Raw genomic sequence first — 21,503 nt, forward strand, 5'->3', positions numbered from 1 at the left:
TACTAGACATCTGTCATAACCAGTCCCATTGGAAATATTTCCCTTAATTAACCAAGTGCAGCTATTTTAGTATTTGCAATATTCCATATGTAATTCCAGGGAATACTACAAATTAGTCATTTTTAGGGAACACTTCAAATATCAAGGTAACTTAGGGCAAATCTACACTAGAAGCACTGCATTGGCGTAACTGTGACACTGTAGCACCTTTGGTGAAGATGCTCTATGCAGACTGCAGTGGAAGTCAATGGTTGCTGAAGATGCTCAGCGTCCCTGAAAAATCAGGTCCTGGGGGTGTCAAGGTGAGCACCCACCATTGAGGAAATCTAAACTAGTGGACATGTTTTCAGATTTTGGCCTAAATCTTCATGCTTCAGTTCCCCATCTGTAAAATGGGGATGATTTCCCCCCCCAACACACACACAGACACACACAAAGGGGGTTTGAGAAGATGCATTCATTTACTGTATGTGATGAGCTTGGATACTGCAGTGATAAGTCAGTAGAGAAGCCAGTTAGTCAATAAAATCTTTTGTGGTGTTGCAATATTTGAATGTTGGGCAGTAACTGATTAGCTCCTCCTTTAGGGTAAAAGGACATCTGGATATATGGAGTGGGCAGTGGAAAGGGAGGCGTCTCCTTGTCTTGGGGAGTGAATGGAGTTGTTTGAAGGGACGTGGGGTAGTTTTCTCCCTGAGGCATTTCCTGAAAATTTCAAGTTGCCCTATTCATAACCAGCATCACTGTGTCTAGTATGTTAGCCTTGCCATGTACAAAGCTGAAAGAGACATTCAAATTTTCGTCTATTTTTTTTTGTAGCTGGAAAGAGGTGACTTCCTCTCAGAAGAATGGAAAGAAAGAATTGCAAACACAAGGTACAGTAGAACAGTTGATTTTGGCTTTATGAATTTCTAATATTTGTCAGTGTATCATAATGGAAATTGGGAGAATAGCCAACTCATAATACAGAATTTCTATAGCTAATATTTAAAGCATATACGTGAGCTTCCATGCTAGCAGTATGGGGAACCTGATACCTGACTGGAGGAATGGGTTTTCATGCATTCCCAGAAGTATTAGCTGGAGTTCCCAGCATAAATTCCTCTTGCACAGCTAGAGTAGATCCCTTCTGTGTTTGCATTTCCGTTAGTCTGTCAGTGACTCTGGCATAAGCACCAGCTTGAGTGGCTGGTACAGCTGCTTACCTTGATAGTAAGGCTGAGCTAATTGAAATTGGCCATTCTGTTGCATTGATCCTCTTGGATAATTGAATATTCACCCAAACTGAAGATCTGTATTTAGAGATGGAGTCTTTTTTAAACTGTTAGCATACTGCTGCTGAAGAGGGAAATGTCATGGTTCAAAACACTCCTACATTTTTGTGAAAGGTTTCATGTTCCTAGAGCCTCATTAGTAGATACTAATCATGTACCCCATGATGGATAGAAAAGAGACATTTGTTAATGGCAGATGTGCTCCTAAACCACCCCCTTTCTTGGAGAGATGGAAAACAGTTGACAAAATGGCTCATTGAAAATCTTCAGGCCTGTGGCAAATTATGGACAGTTTCCAAGACCATGTTTAAGAGCACACTCAGGAAAGGCGTCTGCCAGGCTGAATTTTGCCTTATTATGTATCCCAATTAGACTTCTTGGGCTGCCTTTTAATTTGTGGGCAGACTTTTCCCAGCCATGCAGTGTGGTGTGGTTTTGCTTTTGCTTTATTAGTTGTTTGCATCTTTACACACACATCCTTCTATACCCCTTCCAGCTCTCTTCCATTTCTTTAGAACAAGTATCAGAGGGGTAGCCATGTTAGTCTGGATCTGTAAAAGCAGCAAAGAATCCTGTGGCACCTTATAGACTAACAGACGTTTTGGAGCATGAGCTCTCGTGGGTGAATACCCACTTTGTCTGATGCATGTAGTGGAAATTTCCAGGGGCAGGTATATATATGCAAGCAAGAAGCAAGCCACGATGGCTTGCCAACTACAAAACCAGTTTCTCCTCCCTTGGTTTTCAAACCTCAACTGCTAGAACAGGGCCTTATCCTCCCTGATTGAACTAACCTCGTTATCTCTAGCTTGCTTCTTGCTTGCATATATATACCTGCCCCTGGAAATTTCCACTACATGTATCCGACCAAGTGGGTATTCACCCACGAGAGCTCATGCTTCAAAACGTCTGTTAGTCTATAAGGTGCCACAGGATTCTTTGCTTCTTTGGAACAGTTTTTAATGTAGGCTTTAGATTAGAGCTCTGCAGCCCGACAGAACCTGATTTCCAGAGGTGGCTCGAGTAAGGTTGGTTCTCCTCCGGCCCATGGGGTGGTGCAGCAGTGGCTACATACCCTGCTTCTGCTGGCCACTGTTACGTAGCACCACACACACTGCAATGGAGTGAGTGTGCCGAGGAGTCATAGCACCTCTCACTTCTGCAGCACAAGCAATGCAATGGGGGCAGCTGTTGGCAGGAGCAGGGCATGCAGCCACTGGCTCCTGCACCCACTGCCGCACTGACTCCAAGGACAGGAGGAGGAGAGGGATCCCTGGGAGAAGAGGCAGCAGCAGCATGAATGCATCAGGTTCAGGTTGGAAATTGATTCGACCCTCTGGGGCTTGGGTCCAGATCAGGCCTAGCCTTGAGCAGACCTCTGCTATAGATTGTTTGTTTGTTTCCTATTGCACATGGAGACAGTGTGGCAGTAAATGGTGCTATTCTTTGTTACTTTGAATAGTATGCAGTTGATTGTCCTCCTACCAGCCCACAACCATCTCCTCCCTGCCACAAAAGTTCTTAAAGCAAAAAATTAATTTTTCATCCTCAAGCCTTAGTCATTTGAGGTTTTGTGAATGCAAATTGATCAGCATCTACTGTTTAAAGAATTTTTTGATTGATCAATTGCTATTTTGGCCCAGCTCAATTTCCTAATCAAGTGAAATTTCCCCCTTCATTTTCTGTTGTAAGCTACGTGAGCATCCTAGGTGATGGCCTTCATGATGATGATAGCCACTTCGATTTTTTTAAGAGCACTCCTAGCTATTTCATTTGGTTAAAGGGTTTTATGATGCCATCCTTGATCCAACAGCATCACTTATCTGATCTAAATTGTGCTTCTGACAAAGCCGATAATAGGAGTTTCAAAAGTTCAAACTCCTAAAAATGCATGTTCACTTTTGCACATGTACAATTCTCATTCATATTTGTGCTCTCAGAACCACTGATGCTTAAGCAAGATGTGTGGCATTTATTATTCATACTGTCTGCACTTGTGGTTTAGCAGTCTGCACTGAAAAGGCAGTAAACCAAATAAGGGGAAAGTCAAGTTATTTTGGTCTCCAATGTGCATAGTAAATATTCCATCAGAATGAACATTAAAAAAAGATTTCAGTGGACTTTTATTTCTTTTCCCCTTCAAATTCTCTAGGGACTTTAGTACATGTGGCCATGCTCAGGAGATGGTTTTTTGCATAGGGGTGGGAAGCAGGATGAAAGGAGCCCATACTGGTCTTGCTTGCCAGAAAAGTTTTCCATATTTGTAAGAGCAGGTGTGGGCAGAACAAAGATCTTTCTTTTTATTGGCATAGATTTTTTTAAATTGTGGTTTTTAAATAGTTTTGGCTTCATCTCTTAAACTTAGTGTCCTTTAAGTTATGGTGCATGGAGGCACCAGAAGGGGAAAGAAGAATCCAAATTAGTTTCACTTGCAAAGAAATAAATTCTTATAAAATAGATGGCATTGGCTGAAAAAAGTCCTGAAAATCTTGATCCTGCAAAGCGCTGAATATCTTCTGAGAGGTGTCAAGCATCCTTATTTCCCACTGAAGCCAGTGGGAATAGAAAACATTTGGAAACACAATATCCAACCCAAAGTTAAATGCTTTCAAAGTTACACCCAGTGTAACATGTGTATTCTCCATTTGTAATGTGTCCTGTTTCTTATTTCCACTTCATGACACTTTTCATCTTTACATGGCCATGTCTTCGAGCAACTTGTTTGATTTTTTCTTTCCAAGGCTTAAATATTTTTGGGGGGTGGTGAGCCCCTTGCAAGATTTAATCCCTCAACCACGAAAGACATAAATGTTTCCAGTGTAGGATAGAGCTGAAGACAGCCTTAGGGACAGCAAGGCTTGTTGAGAAAGAGCTAAGAGAACAAGATTTTCAACCTAAATGCCTTAGTATTAACCTTGTGAAAAGACCTGTAGAATTTCACCATTTGTGGGGGCAGGGAGTATTTTGTAAATAAATTATTACTTGTAAATACGTCTTCAAATTACCAAAGGTATAATTGGATTCAATAGGTGTCTGTCAAGATGGGCTGTCACTGCTCCTTAAGTTTGATTTAACAAGTGTCATAAACATGTTAGCAGTAGGTATGTTCATATGCACTGTAAAAAGGCCACCAGGCAATTTGGAGGCATGATGAACATACTTTTAATACTATAATAGTGAAACTTCCTAGTGTAGTTCTTAACTTATGAATTCATGGTGCAGAAACTGCTGATCTAATGAATGGAAGTGTTATAATATGATACTTTTTCATATGTAACGTTTCAGCAAATAAGTACTGTGAATACTGGCTATTTATAGCTTATTACTTTGTGTAGCTTACAAGCAGAAATCTTCTGTTTCTCGAGTAAAATAGCTATATGCCCTCAGGATATATAACATTCTCTTATTTCAGAACCATGAGCATCATTCGTGGAATGTAGCTGATTGCATGGAGGTAGCAGTGTATGTAAAATAAGATGCCATTTGTCTGTTCCTATTAATAACTAGACTATTATCTTGCAGTGTTATTTTTGTGAATAATTTTGCCTTTGGTCCTGAGGTGGATCACCAACTGAAGGAGCGATTTGCAAACATGAAGGAAGGTAACAAATCGAACTTAAACTCTTTTCCGTTGGTTTCCTGTTCACTGTGGGAGCTGCTGAATATTCTACCCTTTTTTTCTTTTTCTTTTTCTTTTTCTTTTTTTGCTGTGCAGTAGTAGATTCAGGGTTTACTAGCTGCTGCAGCATGCTGTCTGTTCCTGATTTGCTATCTCTAGCAACCAGCTTCCAGTTTAAAAGTCTTTTGGAATCATGAGACACCCCAGAAGATCTATTGTGTTGTTTTAAATGTTCCTACCATATATGAACGCAAATTGTTTCTATGACAGAAGGGCATTTCCATGGCAGCACCTTTCATAATGTTTTTTGAATATTTAATCCTGAATGTGTTTTTCAGTTTTTAAATACTCTATTTATATGCAAGTTTGGCAACATCTAAAGCTCAAAGAGCTTTGTTCTGTACTTAAAATAACACTAAGATTATGTTTAAAAATTCCTAACCTGCACTAACACCATAGATCTGTGCTTCTGAAACTACAGTCTGCAGAGCCCTTTGTTGTGCTGTATAGAAGAACGCATTGAGAACCAAACAGTGAAGGATTGTGGTAGAAATCTTTGTCCTGCAAATTTGCCCACAGATTAGAAAAGATGGAAGAACCATCTTGATTAACCCTTGATTAGCACTGAAAGTTCTAAACCATTAATCTTTTCATCCTAGTTTGCTTTTCACACTTTACTCAATTTCGCTGTTCAAAATGATTGGTCTCATTTTGTTTTGTTCAGTCATTTTTTCTTCTGGTTATTACGCACTATACCAGTGGTGGTATGCTTGGGTTTGGATGGTTCAGGGGGTTATTAATGAGGAAACTGATCCTTCTGCATCTATCTGTGGGGTTCAGATACTCAGTGGTGGTGGGGATGATATATTTACAGTCATCTGAAGCCAGGTTGGTGGGTTCCATTCTGTTCCTTGTGGACAGCCACCACAATGGCAACTAATTGGAGATTTTACCTCTTGTCTGAGTAAATAGACCAAGATCTAAATGGACTTGGAGACTGGACTACCTTCTCTTCCTATAGGTGACCTTTCATATCAGGCCTTAAGGACACTGGTGACTGGGGCAATTTGCATTGCCTCTGCTCCTGCTGTATCTCTTCTGGCAGGGATAAGGTTTCGGTCTCCAAGGGTGTGTTTACATTGCAAAAAGAAACCTGTAGCAGCAAATCTGAGTCTGGGTCAACTAACTGGGGCTTGTGCTACAGGGCAAAAAATAGGTAGCATAGTAGGTAGTATAGTGCAGTGTTGACATTCCTGCTTTGGCTGGAGTCTTGGACTCTGAGACCCATGCTGGTCACTGGGTCTCAGAGCCCAGGCTCCAGCCTGAGGTCAAATGGCTACACTGTTATTTTTAGTTCCGTAGTATAAGCCCAAGTCAGTTGACCCAGGCTGAGAAACTCACTGCGCCGGGGTGTATGGGTTTTTGGTTTTGTTTTATTTTTAGTATAGACACACTGCAAGATCAATTCAGCATGTTCAACTAGTACTAAATTCATTAGGTGAATTGTAGTTTGAGAGGCCATGTGGTCTCATGGATTAGGCATGGCTCTGGAAGCCAGAATCGCCAGAGTTCAGTAGTACTGTGCCACTGAGCAGTCACTCAGTCCATCCGTTTCTCTTGTTTAAAATGGGGATCGTTATACTTACCTATGTCATGTGGGTGTGGAGTATTAATTAGGTAATATTTGAACATGGAAAGTGTTACTGTTAAATCCTCAGGGTTTTTTTCTCCTAAGACGTTGGGCTGTAAAAGCTAGCAGTTGGAAATGTCCAGCGATGTCACAATGGTCTTTAACTTGGCTGGGGTACTTTGTTCCTGCCCTTCAGTCCTTCAGACACATGACAATTTAACTTGGTTGTGACAAATAGTACAAAAATAGTTAGTTATTTAACCGCTCTTGTAAGGCAAATGTGTAGAGTGGGCTGTCACAGTTCTAAGTAGTTGTGGAAGTGAAACTTACCCAGGAATATTCCCTGTGAGGCCAAGCTTAGGCATAAATAAAATAAATAAATTCCACAACATTGTAGCTGTGACACAAACCAACCAAAGCCAGAAGAGTTTCAGTATGTTTGATTCTCTAGCTTTACTTCAGAGTTGGGCTTTAATTTGTATTTAATTTAATAGAAGCATCATGTGCCAGTAGGTAGGGGTACTGGACTGGGAATCAGGAGACTTGGGTGCTCTTCCCAACTCTAATTGGTGGCTGGGGACTGGACTCAGTGACCCAGGAGATCCTTTGCGGTCCTACATTCCTAGGACCTTCAACAAGGCACTTCATCTCTGTGATGCTCCCTGGTAGTATCCGGGGTTGTGAGGCACCTCACCACGACCTGCCCTTAATGTGAAGCAGTCTTGCCTGTGCCTGTTGTGGATCAGCTCTTTGAAATCACCAGCCTGTGGCAACACAAGTGCTGCCTTGTACAGTGTCAGTTCCTCTGCACAAGCTAGTGATGGGAACCCCTGAACCCTGTAAGTGTTCCCTGTAATGTCCAGCCCCATCTCCACTGAGCACTCACTGAATTACCAAGCGTACTGTTCCCAGAGGTTGTAAGATTCAGCTCAAGATCACCACTTTGCTTCACACCACAGCACTTAGATACATTTATAGTGAAAACAAGAATGTTTTTTTCCTCCCCCCAGAGATCAGAGATTCAAGTGATAGTGAGTAAAAATATGAGAAACACATGGTTACATTTAAAACAAAATCATAACACTTTCTACAGACAAAACTGTGGTTAACCTCCTGTCTAAAGAAGTCTATCACACCCCTTTCCACCCCCGTGCTATTCTCTTCATTTTTATCCAGACCTGGTTGAGACCCCTTTTGCACAAAGCAAACTTGTTGTCCATGTACTTCCTCAGTGAAGCGTGCCAAAGGTGTTGTCTTTATCTCTGAATATTCCAGAGCAAACCTTTGATGAGTAAACACCCCCACTCACCCAAGTCTCCCCCCCCCCCGCCCCACTTATCTCTCTCTGAAGTTCTCACAATCCTTCATTAGCATTCAGTTCAGACTGGTGGATGGAGCCGCTGAGAACTATACAATATTTAATTTACATTTAAACACCCAATTGGATAATCTGTTTTTCAGGCAGTGATTAGCCCCTGAACACAGAATTTAAGAACATAATTTTCAGTGTATATATGTGACTCCTTGCATAATAAGCGTGCTTGGGTTTTGCAATGATGCTAATCAGTGTGACATCAGCTTTTATGTGAGACCTCAGGTGACTCTCTTTTGGTGAGCTAGAATGCAAATATCACACTCCGGAGATTCCTTTAACCCTCTGCACCCCCTGCATGCCCCTTGCCAGTAAGAGGTTCCTGGGTCACAGCCTCTGGGCTTATATTTCCCCACCTATAAAATGGGGATAATTATACTTTGTAGAATGTTTTGAGATGTGTACATGAAAAGCCCTGTCTAAGGGCCACCTGGTGGTACCATTATTTGAATAGCTGGATGTTGTCAGTGTTTTTATATCTTTACCAGAAACAAACACAGTCTCCCCCCCTTCCCCCAGCTTTTTTAAAGTGATTCAGTGGTGTTAGTGCAATTGCTCGTGGTTGCTATTCTGGTACTAAATATAAAGCAATCTATAGCCCTTACTTTCTCCAAAGGGTTTTTGTCAAAGAATAGTGGTAACTGGATCACTTGTATCTTTTTTCCCAGGTGGCAGAATCGTGTCCTCAAAGCCTTTTGCACCTCTAAACTTTAGAATAAACAGTCGAAACTTGAGTGGTAAGATTGGCTTTTCTCTTTGCTTAAATGTGACTGTATGGTGTTCAATATATAACTTTTTTTTTAAAGGGGAAAAGCTCAGTAGAAAGCTACTATTGTATGTTAAAGTTAAACACCAAGTTGACAGGTGCGTTCCAAATATCAGAGAGAGAGACATGTCACAGCTCTCATAGTATTGATGAGACTGCGCGTATTAAAAGCTAAAGTTTGTCATCAGCACTTAATCTTATCCAGCCTGCTGCATACTGACCAAAATGGCTCCCTTTCACAAACCCTCTGCATTGGAGTTTACTTTCCCTAAAAACAAACTGCTGTGGGAATTCAGATAAGAAGGCCTCAGAGGAAATGACCTTCAAATATTGGGTATAGAGAGAAAGTGTGGAAATTCAATTAGAGGACCTAATCTCATCCAATTACTAATTTACATGGGAAATACAATATCAAATAAATATGCCTGCAAATGTTCTAAGCCTGGGCCTCATTCCAATCTTAATGGCTTTTTAAAAAAAATGGTAGCTTTTAGGGAAATGTCTACTTAGAGCCCATGGCACCAAAATCTGCATTTCCCCGACATAACAGGAAAGTGCATTCTCTTGCTCTGTGGTCCTTCATGCATTCATCTCACCAGTTTTTGCCCTGATGTGACACAGCTGGGGCACAGTCTGCCCCCTGTTATTGCTTTGCTTTTAAAATCTGTCCTGTTAAATGCTTAGTTAATAAAACTGCATTGGTGACAATAATGTTACCTTCTTTTAAAGCTCTTTGTAATCCAGCTTCTTTGGGACAGTCTTAATTCCTCTGCTGGAGGGGGAAAAATCATTAAATGGAGTATGGTGAGAGGGGAGACTTTGGAACAGACCAAAAACTGTAAAAAGTTTGATTAAACTAGTGATCATACTGACTGTATCCTAAACCTCAGATTTGGCCGTATATAATATTCATATACATTCAGACTCTGTTGGATCAGCGTCTTTCACCAGAAATAAGTATCTGTAATCTCTCCAACACAGTCATGCCATTCACTCAGGCATTTGGTGGTTACAGTTTGTTATGTAGATGGGATCCAGTAGTATTCTGTAGCTACGTTTAAGGCCTTGGTTGCAGTCAAAGCTTTAGCCTGGATATGTGACCCCTTTCCAACAAAAGTAAGGCCTTGTCTATGCTGTTGTAGCTGTCTGGTCAGTGGGTTCCTTGAACAAGTTATTTTGGAAGCATAGCTGGGCTCATTGTCAGATTGAAAGCCCACTGTAGCTACTTTTTCTCCAGAATGCTTGAGTATCTGCAAGAAGAATAAAAACAATACACTGTATATCCTAAATATGCATTTTGCATATCAGAGATTTTTACCTAAACTCAGGAGTGATATGTGGAAAAAGTACAGAGTTACTTAAAATATATAAACTAGACCACAGTGTTTCCAGGTCTGTTTGAGCAGTTAATTAGCACCATATAATATGACTGAATATATCATTCTTAGGAAAGGATTTACTCACTTGGCATTAGGGCTCTGCGTCTTATTCTACATAGATCATTTTGTGTTTGTGTGAGAGTGAGTGACTGAGTTAAATCCACGGAGCACCTGATCAGAGTTCCTGCGTGGACTGGCTTGGCTGGGTAGAAGGCATTCAGTATGCTAAGGCTACCTTCACTATGTTAAAACACAGTTCTGAAACTGCTGGGTCACTTTCACTTTTGATAAATTTGAGTGGGAAATGGGGCTCACCTTGATTTCCTAACTGGCCTTTTTTCCTTCAGATATTGGCACTATAATGAGAGTTGTGGAGTTATCACCACTGAAAGGGTCGGTTTCATGGACCGGGAAACCAGTTTCTTACTACCTGCATACTATTGATCGCACCATAGTGAGTATAAACATAGGCCAGTGAAACTTTCATTTTTCCCTTGGAAGCGTCATGTTAGTCTCATACTCTGGAATTCTTGGGGTTCTTCCTTATCTTCCTTTTCCATTTATGGACATGCATTATGGCTCTTGGAGGTGGGGGACAATTTATTCACACAGCTTAGTCTCTTAGCATGCACACACACATCCAAATTCCACTTCAGCTTTGTTATAGTTAGCTTTTGATTCCTTCAGTGCAGCAGGCTTCTCAGAGGATGCAATTCTGTGTAGCTCTGTGGTTGTCTGTATGTAAATAAACCAGTCAAAATACACTTACGTATGAAGAAATATAAATTCCTCTAGCATTATAATTCACTGACTCTGCTGATGCTTTTCCTACATAATAGCTATTTCATTCTGAGTAAAGACTCTATAGAGGAAATTAAAAAAAAATTCAGTGTGTGCTGTTTAATAAATGTGTGAAGCATCTCATGCTAGGGCATCAGGATACTTGATGATAATTCTCAGTCTGAATTAAACTTTGAGTTGCTTTAGTATTAGCCTAGGCATCTTAAATGTGTCTGTGCAGTCACCTTTATTTTTTTGCTTCATAAACAAAGTCCATAGAAATGTAACTCATATTTTGTGGAGAAACATTTCACCTTCATGATCTGAATTTTGGTAACATGCTTGTGCAATCTTGTTTTGTAAATCTGCTCTAGTTTGCCTGTGTTATAGATGTGTATTTTAGAATGCAGCAAAGAATCCTGTGGCACCTTATAGACTAACAGACGTTTTGGAGCATGAGCTTTCGTGGGTGAATACCCACTTTGTCGGATGCATGAGAATGGAGATAAATGTTTTATTTTAGTTCAGTACTAGAGTAGATTTGCCTCCTATTGAAAATAACCTTCTGGTGACTAGAGATATATAACACAAAGCTTTATAATAAGGATGTGCTGCATTGGAGATGATAAACCATGTTGAGGCTTGGACTGTGTCCCACTACACCACATTTGCTTCTTTCCAGAAAGAATGAAGTGGGAATAGCTTCTTGATGTAGCTTATCAAAGGGGAAAATTGTCAGAACATCTGCAATTTTGTACTCCTGTTAGAAATCAATGTTTTACGCATGTGTATTCTGATCCGTATAATGACTATCTTATCTTTCCCTTTTCAGCTTGAAAACTATTTTTCTAGTCTCAAAAATCCAAAACTCAGGGTAAGTTATGTTTAATGTTTTTATACTGTATTCAGAGTAATGAAACATCTAGTATGATCATTTTAAGCATTAGCTTATAAAGACATCGGAGGCAGATGGGGAAATATGTTTCAAGCTCATCAAGAGACAATATCTGTAGATACTTCATTCCAATATGATTAATTAACTCGTGACTGCAGTGGTGCTTTGACAGCACATCCAAATAAAATAATTCTTAAAAATGTATCAGGAAAGCCTAGACCCCTTGCAGTTTTCCACTTGCATTGTATTTAAAGTATTATTAAATGTTAATAACATTAACAGGCGAGATTTTAAGAATGTAATGATGGCTTAATTCTCCTGTCTCAATACTGAGTCTTGTCAGTTAGGGAGTTTTTGAAGAAGGGCCCTCTCAGATATTACTTTTGGACCTACCATCCACTTGGAACTGTAACCTATGTCGTTGATCACTGTGCTTTACTGCAGTGCATGGAATTCAAAACTCAAGAGGTTTTTGAGACTTAATATGTCCCATTTAGTGAGACACGTTAAATAGTGGTGAAATATGATGGCTTAGATGTAAATTATACGTGACAAATGGCTAGACTTTTCTTGTATCAATCTAGAAAACATCTTGCATTTGTGGAGCCTCTTAATGTCAAGACTCAGGGCTCAGTCATTGTCTTCCAAACCTGACCTCTAATGGCATTTGAGACTGGGGTTAATGGTAGCTGTTAGGTTTGTGGGTTTTGGACTGTTGATTTCAAATTTGTGAGAGAGAGATTTTAACACTAAGCATGGAGAAAACCCCCAAATTTTGTCTTCAAATATTTGTGAACTAATGACATAAACTATTTTTTGGCAGTTTCCTGCCTGCTAGTGATGAAGATGCTAACTGTGAGAGAGTTTGAGTTTACCATAATCCAACCTGACTGACTTTTACTTAGTTCCTAAAGATATTATAGTTGGTAGAATTATCAACACATTAAACCTCATCTGGCGAGTACAAGGAAGTGTGTTTGGAGCTCTGTGGAGTTTCATGTCCTTAGTGGCTGGGCAGGACTCATGCTTTTTCAGCTGGTTTTCATCTTGATTGTCTTATCTACAGACTTGGCTAGGATTTAATTAGGCTCTCTTTCAAAGAGTTGGTTCATGACTTGATATGGTAAGGCCCTTAAAGATGCTGCAGTGATGCAACAATACATGAAATGTTGGTTATAAATAAGGCCAATGACGTTTTAACAGAGGCTTTTTTTAAAAGTACAAAGACCTGCTCATTAGGGTGGAAAGTCTGTGGCCCTCTCTCCCTCCCTTATGGTTGCTTATCTGCGTAGATGCTGTTTAGGAGTGCCATGGGAATATAGTGTAGCTCATAAAGCTAATTCAGGTTGTCTTCCTTTTCCACCTGCTATTGCATGGAACAGGGTAAGTCAGTTTTCAGAGTAGCAGCCGTGTTAGTCTGTATCCGCAAAAAGAACAGGAGTACTTGTGGCACCTTAGAGACTAACAAATTTATTTCAGCATAAGCTTTCATGGGCTACAGCTACAGATATATATTTATGTATAAATATCTTCTGTCTGTGTGTTCCATTCTATGCATCCGAAGAAGTGGGCTGTAGCCCATGAAAGTTTATGCTGAAATAAATTTGTTAGTCTCTAAGGTGCCACAAGTACTCCTGTCTTTTTGAGGGTAAGTCAGTGTCTTCCTGCTTACTAAGAAAAGATGTTCTGTCATTTATTAACATATAAGAACTAGTCAGTGTGATTAACCTTGGCTATTCCTGAGGAACTAGCTTGGCAAGATTGGAGTCTGTACTTCAGAAGGGAGAATATAGCACCTATCTTTTGGCCTTATTTGTGGATGTTTTTTAATGCCATTGTTTAAATTGCCTTTAGGAGGAACAAGAGGCAGCTAGACGTCGTCAGCAAAGAGAAAACAAGAGCAACACAACTACTCCAACCAAGGTGCAAGAAAACAAGGTCAACTCTCTCTTGGATATTTACACAAAAACATGTTCTATTTATTATCAGGCAAGCTTGTGGGCTGCACCAACAATAAAAACTTGTCTACATAGGGAGTTTGATCTGAAAATCTATTCCAGAAGAGCTCTCTGCATGGATACACTGTTCAGCAATAAAAGTCACTTTATTCCAGAATAATTAGTGCTGTTTGTGAGCTCTTCTGGAATAGTTTATTCCAGAGTAGATTTTCTGGTCTCATTCACTGTGTTAACATGCCCTTACTCTTGAGTGGGGGCTCTTAAACATTTTCAAGGGCCATGCCACATTTTAATAGTTTGGTATGTGGACCACACGCTTTCCCAGCCATAAATGCACAAGCTACCTCCCTTCCTATTCACAGTTGCCTGACACCCCTGTTATAAAAGCAGCAATTGCTCACATGGAAAAGTAATAGGAGGCAAATTTTGAGTGTGACTTCAGCTTTTATTTCAGTGCAGTTTAGTAGCTTGAAATAAGGCTCCCCGTGAGCAGCAAGTTTGTATGAATCAGTTTGAGAAATCCTGCTCTGTAATGGCTAGATCCAGAGGAGAGGCAGTGTAGTAGATTGAGCATAGCATACTGGGTACCGGGGACAATTCTAATCCCAGATCTAACCACTAACTCTGTGTAACCTTAGGTAAATTACATAGTCTTTGCGTGCCTCGGTTTTCTTTCTGTAAAATGGGGTTGATACTTGCTTATTTCAAAAGGTGGTGGTACAGTTTAACTGAGATTCTGCAAATGGAAACTGCTAAATATTAGACAGCTTTTTCTCTTTAAAATTTCTTTAGGATTCTGGTGCTGAAGAAGAAAAAGTTGGGACAAATGCAGTTAAAAAGACATCCCCCTCCAAAGCACATACGAAGAAGCTTAGTAAGAAAGGAAGGAAAATGGCAGGGCGGAAGCGAGGGCGTCCCAAGAAAATGAATGCTGCAAACGCAGAGCGCAAGACCAAGAAGAACCAAACTGCACTAGAGCTTCTGCATGCTCCAACTGTGTCACAGACACCCTCATCCTCTCCTCAGGGTAAGCCGAGGAGCTCAGCAGTTCTCAGCGGAAGAGCCTTTTTCCATATGAGTCTCAATTAGTGTCCAGGAAAGTGTTTACTCTTAAGAGTGAATGCTCAGAGCTCTTTATTCGGAGATCATAGACTTCTAAATCCTTCCAGTCAGTTTCGCATACCTCCTCTCCCTGTTTCCTATTGCACGGTGTCATTGTATCACCTGCTTTCCAGCTGGGATGATTGACACTCAGACAGCTGGCTGCTAATGTTAATCCAGATGTCTCCAGAAAGCGGGGAGGGGTGAGGTGATGGCAGAACAGCGGGGTTGACAGAGTTTGCCTTCACTGATGTGTTGGGCACAAATCCTGAGTGTATTTCGAAAGCTGATCTGTTGCATGAGAGGGTCTTAACCAAGTTACTGGGTCCTGTGCTGTAAAAAACATATTCCCTGATGGCAAAGGGCATCTTCCTCATTTGCTGTGTTTCCTTATTGAAACGTGGTCTGCATTACTTTCTCCTCTAGATGCATACAAGTCACCTCATAGTCCATATTACCAACTACCTCCTAAAGTACAACGGCATTCATCTAAGCAACTGTTGGTGACTCCTACCCCACCTGCACTACAGAAGCTGCTCGGTAAGAGTTCCCCTCCTGAGGCATAGAGAATGAAAGGAGTAAATAATGGGTTGATCACAGTTTGCTGTCTGGGTGATGGTTGTCATGTATCACATTGCTGTGCTCTAAAGATTCAAGGCAAACTGAAACACCAAATCTTTAATTTTGGGAGAAGGAAGGTATATTTTAATACAAAACAGTGAAGCACAAAATATTGGTAATGGGATATGGAGTATTTCACCTGAGGTCCCCTAAAATCAGTACCCTGGCAGCTGTTTGGCCTTTGTGAAACTGGTTGGGGTGCGAGGTCTTATTTTGTTTCCTACATAACAAATGGCCTAATATTCCCTTTGTTGGCAATTCCAGCAGAGGACTGAACGTACCATGCAAGGCCATTTTGCTCTTAGGGATAATCCCTTCAGAATAAAGATGAGGTCCATTGGGGCATGGGAAAAGGTGGTGCATGCTGTATGTATCTTGTAGATAAATCAGATTTAGTCTCCATTGCCTTTTTAAATGGCGTATTTCACTAGCACTAAAACACAAGTCAATAAAATGTCACTTTAAAAATCTGGACCATGTTGGCAATTATGTTGCTTGTTACAAGAACCTTTGCACTGAAGATGCTAAACCTCTGATAACTAAGGAGAGGTTGTCTTGCATACATAACATTGCAGAAGGGAAGGGAGCACTTGCCAGTTCTCTTCGAGCCTCCACCATTGCCAGTGTGTCCGTTCTTTTGCATGTTGCTGAAGTTGAAGCTCTGGTCTACATTTACTGCATTTGGCTGGGTTTCAGCTCTCATGTGGCACGAGAGAAAAGGAGCCTGGGTTCAGCAGGAAGCTGTACTACTTCTCAGACAGATATTGCTCGTCCAGAAACAACTCTGCATTATTTTAAAATAAGACGGTGCTTTAATTTAATGAATAAGGAATATGGGGGGCAGAACTGTGTTTTCCCAGAACCAGAAAGCAAAGTAGAAAAACAAAATCAGATGCTCTCAGGGTTTTGGAGGACAGTGAGGCTATAATGGTCAGGGAATCTGTTGCAGATGTAAAAGATGGTGTGAGGAAAAGATATGGCGTTCTTGCTCGGGGGAGACCTGGAGAGCAGTAAGAGGAGTTAAAATGGCAAAGTATAGGAAGCAACAAGGGGTGAGTTCTGTGTAAGAAACAGCGCCTTGAAGGTTAGGAAGAAATTGGAAGTCAGTGAAGAGATCAAGGAATGTACTGTCATGGTGGGAGGGAATTGGTGAGAAAGATGACTTTAGCCATGGCTTGATGGATAGACTTGAGGGGTGCATTGTGATTAGGGAGATTAGTTAATCAAGGGAAGACATGCCCAGAGCATGGACCAAGGTTTTGGCAGTGAGGATGGAGAAGAAGAGGGAAAATATTGGGGTATTGTAAAGAACAAGTAGAGTTTATCAGCTATTTAGCTGTGAAGGAGAAGGAGCAGAATGACCCCAGGCTGTGAGACTGGAAGGATGCTGGAGCACTCTGAGAGCATTTCTATCATGATTATAATGGGTTGCCTGTTTTATTGCTCCCGCTTGCATTAAAGCCCATTAAGAAACTCCTTTTTCAACACACTCACATAATTAGGGTCCATCAGCTTCCTGTCTGCTTCCTGAAAATGTGCTCTTAGAAATGTTAGAATGAGGGAGCTAATCTATGTGGTTAATGGATGACACACAGACCAGCTAAGACTCTAAGTAATATGCTATTGGAGAAAGTTCGAGGTTAGTTTTCTTTAAAACATTATTTTTCCTGCAAAGGAAAGCACATTACTGGAATAACCATTCCTAAAGCAAAAGATGGTGCAAAACTATTGTATTTAAAATAATTGAGCTCAGCGTGCATTGTAACTAAGAGCTTTCAGCATTCACCAAAGTGAGAGCTAGAGTTTCAGTGTATATGTTAACCCATGCAAAAGGCAGCAGGAAGAAACTGTGGTCCAAAATATGAGTCTTCAATTGTTTTTCCTCCCCTTCCACCAAATAAAGTTGTCATCCACGTATTTATGTTACAGACTCTTTTAAGATCCAATACATGCAGTTCATGGCGTACATGAAAACTCCTCAGTACAAAGCAAACCTGCAACAGTTACTGGAGCAGGAAAAGGTGAGTGTCTTTTTTTTTTTTTTTTTTTTTTAATTGGTCCCCTGACAATTTCTAGCGGTAGGTGTACAGCCTCTGCATCCCCTTCCGTAGATATTTGAGAAAATGCCACAGAGACCCAGAATTCTGGATCTGTACTCACCTAATTCCACTCTAGCCCCTGACAGAGTTAAAGGGCCCTGCTTAAGAAAGACAATGCCTTTCTGGCTAAGACACAGAACTGAGAGTCCTGTTTTCTATTCTCAGCCATGCCATTAATTTACTGTTTGACCTTGATGAAGTTTCTTTGCCTCTCTGTCCCTGTTTCCCCTGTAAAATGGGGTTAAGGTTCACTTTTTTCACAGGATTGTCCAGATTTAATTCATTGTTAAAGTCCTTTTCATTAAACTCTGTTAAATATGGTTGAGCTATTCGCCTGAATATGGGATCACTTGTACAGATGAAAATAAGGGTTCTCCCAACGCTGAACAATAGCAGACAGGTAGCACTTAGAAACATGACTTTGAAGAGAAAGTAGGGTCACACTTTAAAGTGCCACCGTTTCAACATCAGTTCTGTCTTGATGAGCTTCAGGGGAGGCGGTGACCAAAAGTTACATGAGATGGTCTTTTCCAATCTCTGTCAGGTAATTGTGGCTCAGTAAGTGCTATTCTGAGATTGCAGATGGGTCATATGGGACAATAAAGTTGTGCTAGAGAAAATAAAATAGCCCTTATTCTGGTTTTCTGGAATAGTGTTGATTGAAAGCTAATCCCTCAGAGTCAAAATGCCTACTACAGTAGTATGTGCAGAAACCAGGAATTGGAATGAACCCTAGACTATAACCCTCAAACCAATTTAACATCAAGAAGTTGGTTTGTTGACCTTATAATAAATGGAAGAACTAAAACAAAAAGTAAAGGAATAGCCAACCGTCATAGAGCAAGTTGGATTAAGTAGCCATAAGTCCCTGAATAGGTGTTGGGGCACAGTTAAAAAACCTAGAGAGAGATTTGTAAGGTGCTTGAGAGCCTAATGGAAAGTGTGATAGTTGTAAAAAGTTATTATGCATGAGCTTCCAGCTATAGCTGAGCAAATAAGTATTTGGTGCAATAGCTGAACCAAAAAACCCCACCCCTTGTTTGTTTTGAGCCCAAATGGATTCCCCCTCAACAAAATGAAACATGGAAACTTTGGGTTGATCCAAACAAAATGTTGAGTCCAATTGACATTTCTGAAACTTTTCAGGTTTTCTTTGGCTAAAACTGTTTGCTGAATTTGCAAATAGTTTCCGTGCTTGAAAAAAATGCATTTTTGGGTAAAATTAATAAATACTTGCTGAGGAAAAAAGTCTCCCAGCTCTACTTGCAGTATTTTGCTGCAGTAGAGCTATCTGTCCAGCAGAGGGGGTACAAGTTCACTAATTAAATATCTTTTCCTTCATGGTTTTGCCCGTTAGGGAATTAACTAATGCCCTTATAAATAGGGATTACGAGTACGGAGCCAGAATAATGGTTCCTCTACACAACTCTGCCTACACAGTAAAATTCTTACCCTCAACACCTTGGGTCTTCCTTTTGTAGGCTTCTGGCAGTCTCAGAGAAGAATGCTTCTGGATTATTCCTAGGATGTGGTGGTTTTTATGAGATGCACAATTCAGGGTAATAGCATAAAGTTTCACAGACTTTATAGAATTTGCACTGTTCTCCATACGGAAAGACTGGTGTTACCCCTTGGCTGAGAATGGCCAAATGCCACTTGCTGCATTCACTGTGCAAGCAGTGCTTTGAGCCATTGTCAGTGATGTTTGACAGTCCCCTACCGCTTCGGCTTATGGTCCCCTAACAAACGGGAGAAAAAAATCCTTCTGTTCACATGTTTGGTGTCAGGAAAATGGGCAGCATAAAGTTAATTCTGTCCACTTGCACAGCCTATTGTGCTGTATACTGGATTTGTGATTTCAGACTGTATGAAGGAGGGCAAGCTGGTGATGGTATCTGACACCTTTTGCTCCCTTGGGGAAACTGAAATGTGAAACTCTATTTGTAAGTCAAAATCTCTTCATGGAGTGTAGCACTGGGCACTGAGAGAATCACTAGTGAAGAATTGTGAAACCTGAATCCAAAACTGTTCTGGCTAAATAATTTGTTCTGTGGTATGTACTGGTTATAATACTGCCTCTGACTTTGTGTCTTCTTACGAAAACCTTTTTTAAAATGTAACTTTTTTTAATAAAGCTTCTGAAGTGCTAGTATACTAGTGTACCTTTAGATGGAGCTAGCAGCTACTGTACTGGCTGTAACTCTTAATGAAATGCTGGGTGTTTCTAGCACAAATGATTTCACAGCCTCACCTAAGCAATGGATTTAGTGCCATGGTGACTGTGCATTCTCTCTTCCCAAAATCCTTGGAATAAGTGACAAAGGTGTGTGTGGGGGGTCGATTGTGGTCAAATGTAATACTCCTGTATTTTCCCTATGTGTAGAACACTGCTCCTTAACCAGATGAATAGCTCATGAGTGCAAGGCCCCTTCTTTTTTCCTTTCTTCAACTCCTGGTAGTGAATACTTTGCTTCTGCAGAAATTTCCTCTAGAACTGGGAGATAAATGGGGAAGAATCACAAATTTGTGGCTTCTTTTCCCCCTCCACACTGTTGTATTTCATAGAAATTTGAACCTCTTTGCCCAGATGTACTCCTGTCCTTTGCAGGTATAGGGAGCATGGGAGTAAGGAGTCCTTGTGGTGGTCTGGTGAATGTTCTATGCATGAATTGTCCTAGAAATCAAAGGGAGAGCAGATAGTGTAAGGAATTCTATATTAAAAATTTGAGAGGGGCTCCTCTAGGAGATGACTTAACATATTTCTGATTTTTCCCTGACATATTTTTGTTTACTGAAATTCTTGGAAGAAGAATGTTCTGTTTGAACCTGGGGGATCTGTGTTCTGTTCCCAGCTCAGCCACAGACTTAGTGTGTATCCTTGATGAGTCACTTAACCTCTTTGTGTTTCAGTTTCTCATATATAAAATGGGGTTGGCGCTTGAGCTGCTGAGAGATTACCCTGATGAATGCTACAAAAAAGCCTATAAATAAGTATCTGTGTACTTTGTTTTAAAATATGGTTTCACCCACAATGTTAAACTCTAGCAAATATAGAACTACTGAAGTTAGAGAAGGGAAGGGTCTATGAAGAAGTCTAGTTTCTCTTCTTTTCTAGTGCAGGACCATTTTTAACTGTCCAGTACAGTTTTTAATATTTCAGGTGATGGGACTTCCTGTGTTTATCTTGGAAGAGCATGCCATGGGCTAATAGATTTCACTCATACGATAAGGTTCCTAGTTCTTCTTGTCTGTGTAAGCATCTATATCACTGAAATGCCAGTTGTTGAGATGGACCTTCCCACACACATTGCAGTGGGAGTCTGACATAAACTTTGCTGCTTTTTTTTCTCTTTTTTTGTTTTTAAACAACTTTTCCAGGAAAAGAATGCTCAGTTGCTGGGGACAGCACAACAGTTATTCACCCACTGCCAGGCACAGAAAGAAGAAATTAAACGGCTCTTTCAACAGAAACTCGATGAGGTATGGTTTGCAGAGAAATATCCTTGTTGGAAATTAATAATCCAACATTCTTGAGGTGTTACTCTGGCTCTGAAATCTTGACTCTTACCCGTAGATGGCTGCACAATGGAATGGATTTCCTTCTCTGTCCAGTCCATCACTGTTGCTTAAGTCATAGCTTACCAGTCCCACCACCATACCTTGATTCCTGAAGGGGTGTTAGTGACAGTCCGCAGGGCTGATTTTCCATTAAGTAACAAAGGAGAACACAGAAAGCACATTCATTTTCCCTAGTTGAGTAGACGTGCCACGTCTGCCTAATTTTTCTCCAAAAAGTGCACACCTGCCCCGGTTGAGCCACAGGCTTTGGTGTTGGTGTTATGTCACTATGCCATTTTATTTGTGGATTTATGACCCTGTGCACCAGCCACTTCTGCTTATGAAGTGGGAGAACAGAACACACTTGGAAATTGAACAAAGGAATCAAATAAAGATCTCTGGTCACCCCAGAAGCAGTGATTTCATTCACCTGCAGCATAAAGATTGACAC

General features: G+C 40.6%; 1 protein-coding gene across 3 annotated transcripts in view; it reads left to right on the top strand.

Moving 5' to 3' along the window:
* Window positions 1–21,503, top strand: part of DOT1L (DOT1 like histone lysine methyltransferase) — a 98,596-nt gene that overhangs the window by 47,947 nt on the left and 29,146 nt on the right. For 2 of the 3 annotated variants that reach the window (XM_075070857.1, XM_075070855.1), the window contains exons 8-17: window positions 820–875; window positions 4,797–4,876; window positions 8,564–8,632; window positions 10,388–10,494; window positions 11,653–11,694; window positions 13,570–13,653; window positions 14,466–14,700; window positions 15,201–15,314; window positions 17,325–17,416; window positions 20,873–20,974. In XM_075070857.1, coding sequence (XP_074926958.1) covers window positions 820–875; window positions 4,797–4,876; window positions 8,564–8,632; window positions 10,388–10,494; window positions 11,653–11,694; window positions 13,570–13,653; window positions 14,466–14,700; window positions 15,201–15,314; window positions 17,325–17,416; window positions 20,873–20,974 — 981 coding nt within the window. The remainder of the gene's footprint in view (window positions 1–819; window positions 876–4,796; window positions 4,877–8,563; window positions 8,633–10,387; window positions 10,495–11,652; window positions 11,695–13,569; window positions 13,654–14,465; window positions 14,701–15,200; window positions 15,315–17,324; window positions 17,417–20,872; window positions 20,975–21,503) is intronic. The other variant, XM_075070856.1, reaches the window with a different exon arrangement.

This window comes from Chelonoidis abingdonii, chromosome 11 (assembly GCF_003597395.2).
Source record: "Chelonoidis abingdonii isolate Lonesome George chromosome 11, CheloAbing_2.0, whole genome shotgun sequence".
NCBI classification, from domain to species: Eukaryota; Metazoa; Chordata; order Testudines; family Testudinidae; genus Chelonoidis; species Chelonoidis abingdonii.